Raw genomic sequence first — 16,410 nt, 5'->3', positions numbered from 1 at the left:
CATATTATGTCATTTTATATAGCTACATAATCCAGGTTTGATGGTTGGATGTAGCCTACCAGGTTCCTCTGACCATGGAATTTTCCAGGCAAGAATACTGGAGTGGGTTGCCATTTCCTTCTCCAGGGGATCTTCCTGACCCAGGAATTGAACCCAGGTCTCCCACATTGCAGGCAGACTCTTTACCATCTGAGCCACCAGGGAAGCCCTCACATAATCCAGGAGCTTCAAAATAAAACTTTCAATGTTTGTATGGATTTGGTTCAGTTCAGTTCAGTTGCTCAGTTGTGTCCGACTCTTTATGACCCCATGGACTGCAGCACGCCAGGCTTCCCTGTCCATCACCAACTCCTGGAGCCTACTCAAACCCATGTCCATTGAGTCAGTGAGCCATCCAACCATCTCATCCTCCGTCTTTTCCAGTGAGTCAGTTCTTCGCATCAGGTGGCCAAAGTATTGGAGTTTCATCCTCAACATCAATCCTTCCAATGAACATTCAGGACTGATTTCCTTTAGGATTGACTGGTTGGATCTCCTTGCAGTCCAAGGGACTCTCAAGAGTCTTCTCCAATACCACAGTACAAAAGCATCAGCTCTTTGGCGCTCAGCTTTATTTATAGTCCAACTCTCACATCCATACATGACTACTAGAAAAACCATAGCTTTGACTAGACAGACCTTTGTTGACAAGCTAACATCTCTGCTTTTTAATATGCTGTCTAGGTTTGTCATAGCGTTTCTTCCAAGGAGCAAACGTCTTTTAATTTCATGGCTGCAGACACCATCTACAGTGATTTTGGAGCCCCCAGAAATAAAGTCTGTCACTATTTCCATTGTTGCCTCATCTATTTGCCATGAAGTAATGGGACCGTATGCCATGATCTTACTTTTCTATATTTTTAAAGCTTCCACCAATTGCTTGCTTAAAAATGTTTTTTAAATTCTTATCTTGGCATTTTAAGATTTATGATAATAGATTAAAATGCTTTTGGCAACTGAATCATTAGTCTAAATTTGACCTACACTGGAGAAAATGTAAAGGATATATATATATATTTATATATATAGGTACACATATATACACATGGGTATGTATTGAATGATTGTAAAAGGGCAATATTTAAAAATAAGTGAAATTTTAAAAGAAAAGAATTTGAGGTTTTGTTCTGTTTTTTAGGGATGAGGGTTTCAGAGAATTGGTCTTTTGTTTTTACTTCTTTTCATTATATTTTGTTGTTAGTTTTTTAATTGAAGTATAGTTGAATTACAATGTTAATTACTGCTGTATAACAAAGTGACTCAATTACACAGATATCTATATTTATATCTGTCTATCTATATATACATTCTTTTTTCATATTCTTTTCCATTATGGTTTATAACCGGATACTCAATATAGTTCTCTATGCTATACAGTAGGACCTTGTTGTTTATCATTGTATATATAGCAGTTTGCATTTACTAATCTCAGACTCCAAATCCAACCTCTCCCAACCTTCGTCATCTTGGCAACCACCAGTCTATTCTCTATGTCTGTGATTCTGTTTCTATTTTATGAATAGGTTCAGTTGTATTTTAGATTCTACATATAAGTGATATTATATGGTATTTGTCTTTCTGACTTACTTCTCTTAGGATGATAATCTGTAATTGCATTCATGTTGCTGCAGATGCCATTATTTTGTTCTTTTTTATGCCTGAGTAGTATTCCATTGTATTTATGTATCACATCTTTTTTATCTATTCATCTGTCAGAGGATATTTAGGTTGCTTCTATATCTTCCCTATTGTGAATAGTGGTGGTGTGAACGTAGCCGGTGCCTGTATCATTTTGAATTATAGTTTTGTCTGGCTATATGCCCAGAGTGGGCTTGCTGGATCATAGGGTAATTCTGATTTTAATTTTCTGAGGAACCTCCGAACCGTTTTCCATAGTGGCTGTACCAGTGTTAATTCCCACCAACAGTGTAGGAGGGTTCCCTTTTCTCCACACCATCTCAGCATTTGTTATGTGTAAATTTTCCAATGATGGCCATTCTGACCAGTGTGAGGTGGTACCTCATTGTAGTTTTGATTTGCAGATCACTACTAATTGGCACTGTTGAGGATCTTTTCTTGTGCCTATTGGCCATCTGTATGTCTTCTTTGGAGAAATGTCTCTTTAGACCTTCTGCCCATTTTTCAATTGGGTTGTTTGTTTTGTTGTTGTTGTTGAGTTCTGTGAGCTGTTTGTATAATTTGGAGATTAAGCCCTTATCAGTCATGTTGTTTGCAAATTCTTTCTCCCATTCTGTTGCTTATTTTTTCATTTTGTTTGTGGTTTCCTTTGCTGTGCAAAAGATTGTAACTTTAAGTCCCATTTATTTATTTTTGTTTTTATTTCTGTTGCCTTGGAAGACTGACCTGAGAAAACATTTGTATGATTTATGTCAGAGAATGTTGTCTATGTTCTCTTGTAGGGGAGTCATGTCTTATGTTTGAGTCTTTAAGCCATTTTGAGTTTATTTTTGTGTATAATGCGAGGGTATGTTCTAACTTCATTGATTTACATGCAGCTATCCAGTTTTCCCAAAACCGCTTGCTGAAGAGACTGTCTTTTTCACATTATATATTTTTGCTTCCTTTGTTGAAGATTCACTGACAGTAGGTGTGTGGGTTTATTTCTGGGCTGTCTATTCTGTTCCGTTGGCCCATAGTCTGTATTTGTACCAATACCACATTGTTTTGACTACTATAATTTTGTAGTATTTTCTCAAGTCTGGGATGGTTGTGCTTCCTGCTTTGTTCTTTTTCTTCAGGATTGCTTTGGCAATTCTGGGTCTTTGATGGTTCCATATGCATTTCAGGATTATTTGTTCTAGTTCTGTGAAAAATGTCATGAGTAATTTGACAGGGATTGCATTGAATCTGTAGATTGTTTTGGGTAGTATGGCCGTTTTAACAGTATTCTTCCAGTCCAAGAGCATGGGATATCTTTCCATTTCTTTAAATCATCTTCAGTTTCCTTTATTAATGTTTTATTGTTTTTAGCATACATGTTTTTCACTTCCTTGGTGAGGTTTATTCCTAAGTATTTTATTTTGGGGGTTGTGATTTTATTTATTTTTTTCCCCAATTATTTTTATTAGTTGGAGGCTAATTACTTTACAATATTGTAGTGGGGGTTGTGATTTTAAAAGGTATTGTTTTTTTCATTCCCTTTCTGATATTTCATCATTGATGTACAGAAAGCAACCAATTTTGTATGTTAATCTTGTATCCTGCTACCTTGCTGAATTCATTTATCAGTTCTTGTAGTTTTTGTATGGTGTCTTTAGGATTGTCTGTATATAGTATCATATCATTGGCATGTAATGACAATTTTATCTATTCTCTTACAACTTGGCTACCTTTTGTTTCTTTTTCTTGTTTTATTGCTGTGGCTAGGACTTCCAATACTATGTTGAAGAGAAATGGTGAGAGTGGACATCCTTGTCATGTTCCAGATTTTAGCAGAAAGGCTTTCAACTTTTCACCATTGAGTATTATATGAACTGTGGGTTTGTCATAAATAGCATATACTATTTTGAGATATGTCCCCTCTATACCCACTTTGGTAAGAGTTTTTATCATGAATGAATGTTGAATTTTTTCAAATGCTTTTTCTGCATCTATTGAGATGATCATGTGGTTTTTGACTTTTGTTTATGTGATGTATCAGAAAAAAAATTGACAGATTTGTATGTGTTGAACCATCCTTGTGAACTTGGAATGAATCCCAGTTGGTCATTGTGTATGATCTTTCTTATATGTTGTTGGATTTGGTGTACTAATATTCTATTGAGAACTTTTGAATCTGTACTCATCAGAGATATTTGCCTGTAGTTTTCTTTTTTGGTGGTGTCTTTGTCTGGTTTTGGTAGCAGAGTGATGGTGGCTTCATCAAATGTCCTTGGGAGTGTTCCCTCCTCTTTAACTCTTTCAAAGAGTTTGAGAAGGGTCAGCATAAGTTCTTGTTTGTATGTTTGGTAGAATTCACCTGTAAAGCCATCTGGTCCTATAGACTTTTGTTTGTGGGGACTTTTTAAATTACAAAGTGGAAGTGAAAGTTGCTCAGTCCTGTCCGACTCTTTGTGACCCCATGGACTATACAGTCCATGGAATTCTCCAGGCCAGAATACTGGAATGGGCAGCCTTTTCCTTCTCCAGGGGATCTTCCCAACCCAGGGATGGAACCCAGGTCTCCTGCATTGCAGGCAGATTCTTTACCAGCTGAGCCACAAGGAAAGCCCCCTTTAAATTACAAAATCTATTTCAATTCTAGTGATCCATCTTTTCAAATTGTTCAAATTATATGTTTCTTCTTTTTAAAACAATCTATTTCTTTGTGGTTCAATTTTGGTGGCTGTTTGTTTCCAGTAAACATACAGGTTTCTAGGACAAGAAACTTGTCCATTTCTTTTTGGTTGTCAAATTTGTTTTCATATGATTATTCCCTTAAGGTGAGGTATCAGTTGTTATGTCTCTTTTTTTCACTTCTTATTTTATTTATTAGTGTTTTCTCTTCTTCTTGGTGAGCCTGGCCAGAGGTTTGTCAATCTTGTTTATCCATTCAAAGAACCAAATTTTGTTTTGTTTTCTTTTACTTTTTCTATTTTTTTTTTTAAATCTCTGTTTTATTTCCTTTCTGATCTCTATTACTTTCTTCTTTTTGCTGACTCTAGATATTGTTTGTTCTTCTTTTTCTAATTCTTTTAAGTGATAGGTTAGGTTATTTATTTGAGATTTTTCTTGTTTTGTGAGGAAGGTCATATTGCTTCCCTCATATGAATTTCCCTCTAATAACTGCTTTTTTAAAAAAATTACTGATTTTTTAATTGAAGGATAATTGCTTTACAGAATTTTGTTGTTTTCTGTTGAACCTCAACATGAATCCGCCATAGGTACACATATATCCCCTCCCTTTTGAACCTCCCTCCCATCTCCCTCCCATCCCACACCTCTAGGTTGATGCAGAGCCCCTGGTTGAGTTTCCTGAGCCACATAGCAACTTCCTGTTGGCTATCTATTTTACATATGGTAATGTAAGTTTCCATGTTACTCTTCCCATACATCTCACCCTCTCCTCCCCTCTCTCCGTGTCCATAAGTCTATTCTCTATGTCTGTTTCTTCATTGCTGCCCTGTAACTAAATTCTTCAGTACCATTTTTCTAGATTCCATATATATGCATTAGAATACAATATTTATCTTTCTTTCTGACTTACTTCACTCTATATAATAGGTTCTAGGTTTGTCCACCTCATTAGAACTGATTCAAATGTGTTCCTTTTTATTGCTGAGTAATATTCCGTTATGCATATGTACTACAACTTCTTTATCTATTCATCTGTCGATGGACATCTAGGTTGCTTCCATGTTCTAGCTATTGTAAACAGTGCTGCAATGAACAATGGAATACATGTGTCTTTTTCAATTTTGGTTTCCTCAGGGTATATGCCTAGGAGTGGGATTGCTGGGTCATGTGGTTTTATTCCTAGCTTTTTAAGGAATCTCCATACCATCGTTCATAGTGGCTGTATCAATTTATATTCCCACCAACAGTGCAACAGGTCTTTTCTCCACACCCTCCCCAGCATTTATTGTTTGTAAACTTTTTGATGGGGGCCATTCTGACTGGTGTGAGATGGTACCTCATTGTAGTTTTGATTTGCATTTCTCCAATTATGAGAGATGTTGAGCATCTTTTCATGTGTTTGTTAGCCATCTGTATGTCTTCTTTGGAGAAATGTCTGTTTAGGTCTTTTTCCCACTTTTTGATTGGGTTGTTTGTTTTTCTGCTGTTAAGTTGTATGAGCTACTTGTATATTTTGGAAATTAATCCTTGGTCAGTTGTTTCATTTGCAATTATTTTCTGCCATTCTGAGGGTTGTCTTTTCACCTTGCTTATAGTTTCCTTTGCTGTGCAAAAGCTTTTAAGTTTAATCAGGTCCCACTTGTTTACTTTTGCTTTTATTTCCGTTCTCTAGGAGGTGTGTCATAAAGGATCTTGCTTTAATTTATGTCATCAAGTGTTCTGCCTATGTTTTCCTCTAAGAGTTTTATAGTTTCTGGTCTTACATTTAGCTCTTTAATCCACTTGAGTGTATCTTTGTGTATGATGTTAGGAAGTGTTCTAATTTCATTCTTTTACATGTAGCTATCCAGTTTTCCCAGCACTATTTATTGAAGAGGCTGTCTTTGCCCCATTGTATATTCTTGCCTCCTTTGTCAAAAATAAGATACCCATAGGTGCATGGGTTTATTTCTGGGCTTTCTATCTTGTTCCATTGGTCTGTATTACTGTTTTTCTGCAAGTACCAAACTGTCTTGATGACCGTAGCTTTGTAGTATAATCTGAAGTCAGGAAGGTTGATTCCTCCAGTTCCATTCTTCTTTCTCAAGACTGCTTTGGCTATTCAGGGTCTTTTTTGTTTCCATGTGAATTGTGAAATTTTTTGTTCTAGTTCTGTGAGAAATGCCATTGGTAATTTGATAGGGATCACATTGAATGTGTAGATTGCATTTGGTAGTAAAGTCATTTTCACAGTATTGATTCCTTCTACCTAGGAACATGGAATATCCCTACATCTGTTTATGTCATCTTTGTTTTCTTTCATTAGTGTCTTATAATTTTCTGTGTACAGTTCTCTTGTCTCCTTGGTTAAGTTTATTCCTAGATATTTTATTCTTTTTGTTGGCAATGGTAGATGGGATTGATGCCTTATTTCTCATTCTGATTTTTCATTGTTAGTATATAGAAATGCAAGTGATATCTGTGAATTGATTTTGTATCTTGCAACTTTGCTAAATTCACTGATTAGCTCTAGTAATTTTCTGATACTGTCTTTAGCGTTTTCTATGTACAGTATCATGTTATCTGCAAACAGTGCTTTACTACTTCTTTTCCGATCTGGATTCCTTTTATTTCTTTTTCTCCTCTGATTGCTGTAGCTAGGACTTCCAGAACTATGTTGAATAATAGTGGTGAAAGTGGACACCCTTGTCCTGTTCCTGATCTTAGGGGGAATGCTTTCAGTTTTTTACCATTGAGAATAATGTTTGTTGTAGCTTATCATATATGGCCTTTACTGTGTTGAGGTAGGTTCCTTCTATGCCCATTTTTTGAAGAGTTTTAATCATAAACGGGTGATGAATTTTGTCAAAGGCTTTTTCTGCATCTATTGAGATTATCATATGTTTTTTATCTTTTAATTTGTTAATATGGTATATCACATTGATTGATTTGTGTATATTGAAGAATCCTTGAGTCCCTGTAATGAACCCAATTTGATCATGATGTATGAACTTTTTGATGTGTTGCTGAATTCTGTTTGCTAAAATTTTTTTGAGGATTTTTGCATCTATGTTCGTCAGTGATATTCGCCTGTAGTTTTCTTTTTGTGTGTTGCTTTGTCTGGTTTTGGTATCAGGGTGATGGTGGCCTTGTAGAATGAGTTTGAAAGTGTTTCTTTCTCTGCAATTTTTTGAAAGAGTTTTAGAAGGATAGACATTAGCTCTTCTCTAAATGTTTGATGGAATTCTCCTGTGAAGCCACCTGGTCCTAGCCTTTTGTTTTTTGGGAGATTTCTTATCACAGCTTCAATTTCAGTGCTTGTATTTGGGTTGTTCATAGTTTCTATTTCTTCCTGATTCAGTCTTGGAAGATTGAACTTTTCTAAGAATCTGTCCATTTCTTCCAGGTTATCCATTTTATTGCCATAGTTTTTCATTATAGTCTCTTATAATCCTTTGTACTTCTGCATTGTCTGTTGTAACCTCCATTTTCATTTCTAATTTTGTTGATTTGATTCTTCTCTCTTTTTTTCTTGGTAAGTCTGGCTAAAGGTTTGTCAATTTTGTTTATCTTCTCAAAGAACGAGCTTTTAGTTTTATCTGATAACTGCTTTTTATGCATCCCATGATTTTGTATGGTTGAGTTTTCCATTATATTTTAAACTTTTCTGGTTGCAGATATCCCACAAACCAGTGAATTTGGTCCTTACTAGGTGTGTCACAATGACTTGGTGGTCTTTAGTCTCGAGAGAGTGGTAAACAGAAATACCAGATAATATTGTACTCATGTCAGTTTCATAAGGCAAATAACTTTATAAGTAGAGAAACTGAGTTATTTTATCAACTTTAGAAGCAGTTTCCTGAAATAAAAATCTGACATATTTTTGCAACAAGGTCTTAGGTTTGTATGCAATAAGATTTCTATTTGAGGAAGTGCATTTTAGGAAAAATAGAATTTCAAATCATTGCAATTTATATTTTATTATAATTTATAATTTGAGTTTTTTCTGTGTTTTTGAAAGTTGGTTGAGATCATGAATTTACTAAGTTTAAAAGTTTAATATGCCTTCTGCTACTATGGCATTTAGTTTGTTTTAATAAATCAGTGACTATGTATTACTCAGGTGCTATCAGTCTTACAGAATTATCTGGGAAGATAATAATGCAGTGCTTACCTTTTCAGCTTTTGGTTTTATTGTGGAATATTCTTTGTAAAATTGCAGTGATTGCTTTCAGATAATCTAGATTTTAAAAAACTGGTTTTGTGAACCAGTGATGTCTCTTTCTTAACTGTTGTGCTTTTCGTTGGTATCCTTCCACCTCTTATGTACCTACCATGTGCTTTGACATTCCATTTCAAAACAGGATAAAGCAGTTTCTTTTTCTTTCCCCAAAGTTTCTTTTTGTCCCCCCAACTTACCAGTAATATAGGTATTATAAACTCACATCAAAACTTAAAATAAACCCTGGCAAAAGGTCAGTATTTTGGTGTAAACCTTTAACCATCTACAGTTACACAGTTTTTTCACTGTTTGTTGTCATTGTTGTTGTTCAGTAGCTAAGTTGTGTACAACTCTTTGGGACCTTATGGACTGCAGCATGCCAGGCTCCTCTGTCCTCTGCTATCTCCTGGAATTTGCTCAAATTGATGTCCATTGAGTCGGTGATGCTATCTAACCATCTCATCCTCTGCCACTCCCTTCTCCTTTTCATTGTTATTGGACTTAATAGTGAGCTCCAATTCTAAAACTAAAGCCTAAAGTTAGATTAGTATTTACTAAATTTTACCTATTTCTTAGATATGGGAATGTCTAATTAGTACATATTTTGGCATAATTTTATTCTGAGAAAGTTGGTCTTTTAAACAACTTAATAGTACATTTAAAAAGTATTTTATTATTGAAGATAGCAACAAGCATTTGAGCTGCCACTTGTGGGAAAGAGTTATACATCCATTTTTACAGAGCTGGACAGAAAAAACACCCTTTTCCAACAATGCAAGAGACAGCTCTACACATGGACACCACCAAATGGTCAATACCAAAATCAGATTGGTTACATTCTTTGCAGCCAAAGACAGGAAGCTCTATACAGTTAGCAAAAACAAGATGTGGAGCTGACTGTGTCTCAAATCATCAGCTCCTTATAGCAAAATTCAGACTTAAACTAAAGAAAGTGAGGAAAACCACTGGGTCCTTCAGGTATGACCTAAATCAAATCCCTTATGATTATACAGTAGAGGTGGTGAATAGATTCAAGGGGTTAGATCTGGTAGACAGAGTGCCTAAAGAACTATGGACGGAGGTTTGTAACATTGTACAGGAGACAGTGACCAAAGCCATCCCAAAGAAATGTAAGAAGGCAAAGTCTGAGGAAATGGCTGGGGAAAGAAGAGAAGCGAAACACAAAGGAGAAAGGGGAAGGTATACCCAACTGAATGCAGAAGTCCAGAGAATAGCAAGGAGAGATAAGAAGGGCTTCTTTAAATGAACAGTGCAAAGAAACAGAGAAAAATAATAGAATGGGAAAAACTAGAGAGCTCTTTAAGAAATTTGGACGTCTCAAAGGAACATTTCATGCAAGGAGGGGCATGATAAAGGGCAGAAATGTAAAGGACCTTAGCAGAGGCAAAACAGATTAAGAAGAGGGGGCAGGAATACCCAGAACCGTGCAGAAAAGGTTTTAATGGCCCACCATAACCGTGACGGTTTGGTCCCTCACCTAGAGCCAGACATCCTGCAGTCTTAAGTCAAGCGTGCCTTAGGAAGATTACTGCCAAGAAAGCTAGTAGAGTTGATGGAATTCCAGCTGAGCTGTTTCATATCCTAAAAGATGATGTTGTTAAAGTACTGCACTCAATATGTCAGCAAATTTGGAAAACTTGGCAGTGACCACAAGACTGGAAAAGGTCAGTTTTCATCCCAGTTCCAAAGAAGGACAGTGCTAAAGAATGTTCAGACTATCAAACAATCATGTTCACTTCCCATGCTGGTAAGGTTATTTTCAAAATCCTTCAAGCTACTTCAGCAGTACTTGAATTGAAAACTTCAAGATGTACAGGCTAGGTTTAGAAAAGGCAGAGGAACCAGAGATCAAATTGCCAACATCTGTTGGATTATAGAGAAAGCAAGGGAATTCCAGAAAAACACGTACTTCTGTTTCTTTGACTACACGAAAACCTTTGTGTGGATCACAACAAATTTTGGAAAATTCTTAAAGAGATGGAAATACTAGACCACCTTACCTGCCTCCTGAGAAATCTGTATGCAGGTCAAGAAGCAACAGTTAGAACCTTACATGGAATAACTGACTGGTTTAAAATTCGGAAAGAAGTACAACAAGGCTGTATATTGTCACTCTCCTGTTTAACTTTAAGCAGGGTACATCATGTGAATTGCCGGGCTGGAGGAAGTTCAAGCTGGAATGAAGACTGCCAGGAGAAATAATAACCTCAAATATGCAGATGATATCACCATAATGGCAGAAAGTAAAGAGGACCTAAAGAGCCTCTTGATGAGGGTGAAAGAGGAGAGTGAAAAAGCTGGCTTAAAACTCATCATTCACAAAACAAAGATCATGGCATCTGGTTCCATCATTTCATAATGAGTAGAAGGGGAAAAAGTGGAAGTAGTGACAGATTTTTCTCTTCTTGGGCTCCAAAATCACTGTGGATGGTGACTGCAGCTGTGAAATTAGAAGACATTTGCTTCTTGAAAGGAAAGCTATGGCAAACCTAGACAGCATATTAAAAAGCAAAGACATCACTTTGCCGACAAATGCCCATAGAGTCAAAGCTGTAGTCTTTCCAGTAGTCATGTACAGATGTGAGAGTTGGACCTTAAAGAAGGCTGAGTGCTTAAGAATTGATACTTTAATTTGAACTGTGGTGCTGGAGAAGACTCTTGAGAGTCCCTTGGACAGCAAGGAGATCAAACCAGTCAATCCTAAAGGAAATCAACCGTGAATATGTGTTGGAAGGACTGTTGCTGAAGCTGAAGCTCCAGTGGTTTGGCCACCTGATGCAAAGAGCTGACTCATTGGAAAAGACCCTTATGCTGGGAAAGATTGAAGGCAAAAAGAGGAGAGAGTGGCAGAAAATGAGATGTTTGGATAGCATCACCAATTCAGTGGACATGAACTCGGGCAAGCTCCAGGAGATAATGAAGGAGAAGGAGGCCTGGTGTGCTGCTGTCCAGTGTTGCAAAGAGTTGGATGTGACTTAGTGACTGAACAACAGTGATGAACATTTTAGACATCATGACAATGACAGTAATATTCTCAAACTAATGATTTCCTCATAATTAAGATATTTGTTGAACCAGAAAAATAATAAATTATTCATTTTCTTTATTATGTCCTCAAAACAATTAAGTGAATGGTTGTTTTTAATCTGTTTTTTTTCTCCAGGCATTCTTAGGAGGTAAATCAGATATTATCAATTAATTAAGCTATGTAAGTTGGGAACACTGTCAGAATGGGAAGAACCTATTTAATTCTGGCATTAATATATTGAGAATTTGTAGCTGGTATAATAGCATATATGTATATTTTCATATTTGAAAGTCAGGCATGTATTGATTTCACTAGATTATCAACACCAAAGGTAATATATTGGTACGCATGTACTTTTATATAACGTTATAATGTATAATGATTTAAAGAAAAAATACCCTTAAAATACTAATTCCAGATGTTACTGTAACAAATAATACTTGTTTTATTGGGCAGCTCTTCAGCATGCAGGAAGAAATCCATCCCAAAAGACCATTAATAAGTATTGGACTCCTCAAACTGCCAAACTGAATTTTGATGATTTTTGTATAATTTTAAGAAAGGAAAAACCAACCTCAAAAGCAGAATTGCTAAAATCATTTAAGCAATTAGATGTAAATGATAATGGCTCTATTTTACACACTGATCTTTATAAACTTCTAACAAAGGTAAGATCTGTCAAACAGCTTTATAATATGCCTGTTTTGTGAAACAGCTTGGAATCTAGCTTTGGCTACCAAAGTCCACATGAGAAATAACTGTTTCACTGGCAGGTGAAATGAATCATTTATATATTGTTTGTAAAATAGTTAAGGATCCTTCTGTATGAAGCGTGCTTTTTGAAAAAAAAGAGAAAGTATAAGACTGAGCTTATGTTGTAATCCCCTTGTGCTCCTTTGCAATTCTTTCCTCCCAGACGATGTGTAAATCAGTGATAAGCTCTTATGTGATAAGTAAAAGAGAACTAAAGTGTAAATGAGATTCAGAAACCATTCTGTTTCTTGGTACAACATGAGAAAGTATTCTTACTCTAAATTTAATAGTAGTTATTGCTGAATCTATGATATATATATATATATATTTGAAATCTAGTAAACTGAAATTCAGTTTTTATAAACTTTTATAAAATTTAATAAAATTGTGAAATTTTATTTTATGTAACAGTTTCATTCTTGCTTGACATTATGCTCATTCTGAGATATTTAATGAAACATGTATTCAAACTTACTTAAAGAAAAGATTAGAATTTCCATTCTCCCCATATATGACAAAGTAATTGTCATGTTGCTTTAAATACTTTTTTCTTCCAGAAAGGTGAGAAGATGACTCGAGAAGAAGTAAATGCCATAATAAATTTGGCTGATGTAAATACAGATGGCAAATTTGACTATATCAAGGTATGTAAGCTCATTCTGAGGTAAATTTGCTTACTGGATAGAAGAGGTATTTTTAAAGAGGCATATCATTTAAATATTGACAATGATACATATATGTATGAATTTTACTTGAAATTTAGTCTCTCCAGTCCAATTGTAATCTGATGACTACATTAAAAATAATATTATCAAGTTAAAACACATGCATGTGCATACACACACAAACACACATTCTCTTCTCTGAAATACGCGTTTTCAGGAGTGGAAGAATCATAAAAATTATTTAGAACAAATGCAAGTCTACACATGTCTTGTAAAAAAATAATAATAAATCACCTTTCTTTGTGTAACATTTTATTTTCATTCAGGGTATGGCCTCCTCGTTGAATTATGGCTGCATTTCACTAGGGCACTTGAGGGTGGCCAGTCTGATTCAAGAAAATAAAATGAGTAACCTAGTTCAGTAGGAAATATATTCCATCTATCAGTCTTGCCTACTAATGCACATTTTCTCCTCCCAAATGTATGATTGAATGTTTTATCCACTGGAATACTTTTTTGTTTCCTGTAGTTTTGTAAATTACATATGGCAACCAATGAACAGTGTCTCAAAACTACTCTAGAAAAATTGGAGGTTGACAGTAAACTGAGGCGTCAACAGTTTGGAAGCCACATGGAAGGGTCCCCTGAAAGGGACCCATCACCAGTGCCAAAAGCATCACCTAGAATCATAAGAAAAACTGATCAGGAATCATTCTCAAATAAAGGTATTTACTTTTCTGTTAAGAATTAAGGATCATAGTCTGATAAATTTTTCCTTCTGTCTTAGCTTATCAGTGATAAATGAAAACCCAACTTTTGATAGCTACTGTTTCTAGACTCACTTAACCATAAAAATCTAGTAAAGTAAAATTTTACTATGGAACTTGACTTGGCTATGCTCATTATGTTTTATTAAAACTAAAATTTCAGGCCAAAAGATGACATATTTAAATAAAGAATCTTATTAGTAGGTCATAAATTCTAAATTAAATAAATCTTATTAGTAGATCATAAATTAAAATCACAAAGAGCCATTAAAATCTTATAAATTTTTTTTAGTTTATTTCAATAGGAAGAACAAAGAGAATGAAATTAATACATAGTCCTTTCATACTATACTGTGTTTAGAAACAGACTTCTTATTGAAAGCTTTTCATGATGCAAGGCTAAATAACTATTACTTCTTACAGGTGACACCAGGAATTCTTCACTGGCGACAGCTAGACAGTTCAAAACATCTGTTTCCTTCACAATTACCATGGGTGCTGATAGTAATCAAAACTCAAAGTTAATTGAGCCACACTCAATAAAGGTATAGTATTTTAAATGAATGGATACAACTTTTTCTGAAAACAAATTTGACATTAAATTTATTAATGACCATTTAGTGTTTACAGAGAATAGGTAAAGTTTATGAAGTAATTCTTTGAGGATTTTTGAAGATAGCAGCATTTCTACCTATAAGCCAATTCTAATAAGTTTAATGATGAATAGGAATATTAAAAGGACTTCAGTTTAAAAATAGAGATTCTTCAATTTTTGAACTTGATGAAGAGATCATGCAATTATGTACTTTGCCAAGCAGTTTTTTGGTTTTAACAAATACTTTTTAATAGGTGCTTCTTATAAATAAATCATTCATTCAATATCAAGTTCCTTTGAGAGAAAGACAGCAAAGTCACGTTGCTAAGTCAATATTTGTAGAGTGTTAATATTGATCTTCTTCCTTTGTTTTCCCTTTCTAGACTCAACCTTTACTAGTTTTCTTTCAACAGAAAATAATAGCTACAGAAATATAAAACATTAACTGGAAACTGCTAGGATACATTAAAAATGTGTACCTAGGGACCTCTGTAAAAGGGGGGAAAATGGTTATGACCACATACTATAACTGCTGTTAGAAAACTGAACTGATTGTTCTCAAGAGCTACATTTTTGTTTCAAATAACAACTCTGTATTTGTTATTGAACTCTGAAGTCCCTTATATCTTTAAATTGCTAGACAGTGACATTTGTTCTATATTAAAATTTTAAAACATTATCTCAAAGGAATTTTGCTCAGACTGTTTAGGAATCTGTACACCCTAAGCAATTTGGTGTGCATGTCCAACATGTTCACACACAATATTTAGTGTTCCAACAATATTATTTTCCACTGATGGAAGCTTTCTGTATTTTGCAACTAAATTAAATGCTAATGATAATGAAACTGGAGCCCATTATACAGAGTGAAGTAAGCCAGAAAGATAAAGACCAATACAATATACTAACACATATATATGGAATTTAGAAAGATGGTAACGATAACCCTATATGCAAAACAGAAAAAGAGACACAGATGTACAGAACAGACTTTTGGACTCTGTGGGAGAAGGTGAGGAAGTTTTGAGAGAACAGCATCAAAACATGTATATTATCAAGGGTGAAACAGATCACCAGCCCAGGTTGGATGCATGAGACAAGTGCTCGGGGCTGGTGCGCTGGGAAGACCCAGAGGGATGGGGTGGAAAGGGAGGTGGGAGGGGGGATCGGGATGGGGAATACATGTAAATCCATGGCCAATTCATGTCAGTGTATGGCAAAAACCACTACAATATTGTAAAGTAATTAGCCTCCAACTTATAAAAATAAATGGGGGAGAAAAAGAATAGAAGACAGAAAGTTAAATGAGAAAATAAATAAATAAATGCTAATGAAATCAACTTAGTTAAATAATTGTTGTTTACCTGGTATAATTATATACATAAATATAATTTTAGCCATTATGAAGAAAAATTTAAATATTAATGTGGGTTATATTAAGGCCAACTTTTTCTGTGCTTCATGCTGTTATTAATTGGGCCCACACCAATACTGTTCCTTTAGTTTAGTTCAGCTCAACAAATATTCAGTAAAAGGGTAACAATGCAAACTATTTTTAGAGTAGTGGGCCCTGAATAAAAAAATGAAAATTTCTGTTTCATTATTAACAATATACCAAGTTAGTGTAGCATAGTATTTCATTTATTAATTCATTTATTCTACAAATATTTATTTATGTCTTGCCACACAGCTTATGGGATCTAGTTCCCTGATCAGGAATTGAACCCAAGTCCTAAGCTGTGAAAACATAGAGTCTTAACCACTGGACTGCTAGGGAATTCCCACGACAACAAATATTTATTGAATGACTATTTTGTGCCAAGCACTGTTCTAAGGTGCTGGTTAAAACCTTAGAATAGACAGACCTGTGTTTAAATTTTGAGCTTTGTTACTTGATAACTGTGTGACCTTTGATAAGGTAGTCAGTGGCCCTTCTGAATTTTAGTTTCCTTATCTATAAATTGAAAGTAATTATATTTAGTGTGTTTTTAAAAGATTTAAACACCTGACATATATAAACCATTTATCAGAGTGCCAGGGATGTA

At 35.0% G+C, this 16,410-nt stretch overlaps 1 protein-coding gene across 1 annotated transcript in view; it reads left to right on the top strand.

Annotated features, from left to right (window-relative positions):
- The window catches only part of EFCAB7 (EF-hand calcium binding domain 7), a 53,353-nt gene that overhangs the window by 2,867 nt on the left and 34,076 nt on the right, over window positions 1–16,410 (top strand). Inside the window, exons 3-6 of the mRNA XM_043461096.1 lie at window positions 12,042–12,253; window positions 12,896–12,982; window positions 13,533–13,728; window positions 14,194–14,315. Coding sequence (XP_043317031.1) covers window positions 12,042–12,253; window positions 12,896–12,982; window positions 13,533–13,728; window positions 14,194–14,315 — 617 coding nt within the window. The remainder of the gene's footprint in view (window positions 1–12,041; window positions 12,254–12,895; window positions 12,983–13,532; window positions 13,729–14,193; window positions 14,316–16,410) is intronic.

This window comes from Cervus canadensis, chromosome 2 (assembly GCF_019320065.1).
Source record: "Cervus canadensis isolate Bull #8, Minnesota chromosome 2, ASM1932006v1, whole genome shotgun sequence".
Taxonomy (NCBI): Eukaryota; Metazoa; Chordata; class Mammalia; order Artiodactyla; family Cervidae; genus Cervus; species Cervus canadensis.
This window is presented reverse-complemented; position numbering and strand designations above follow the sequence as displayed.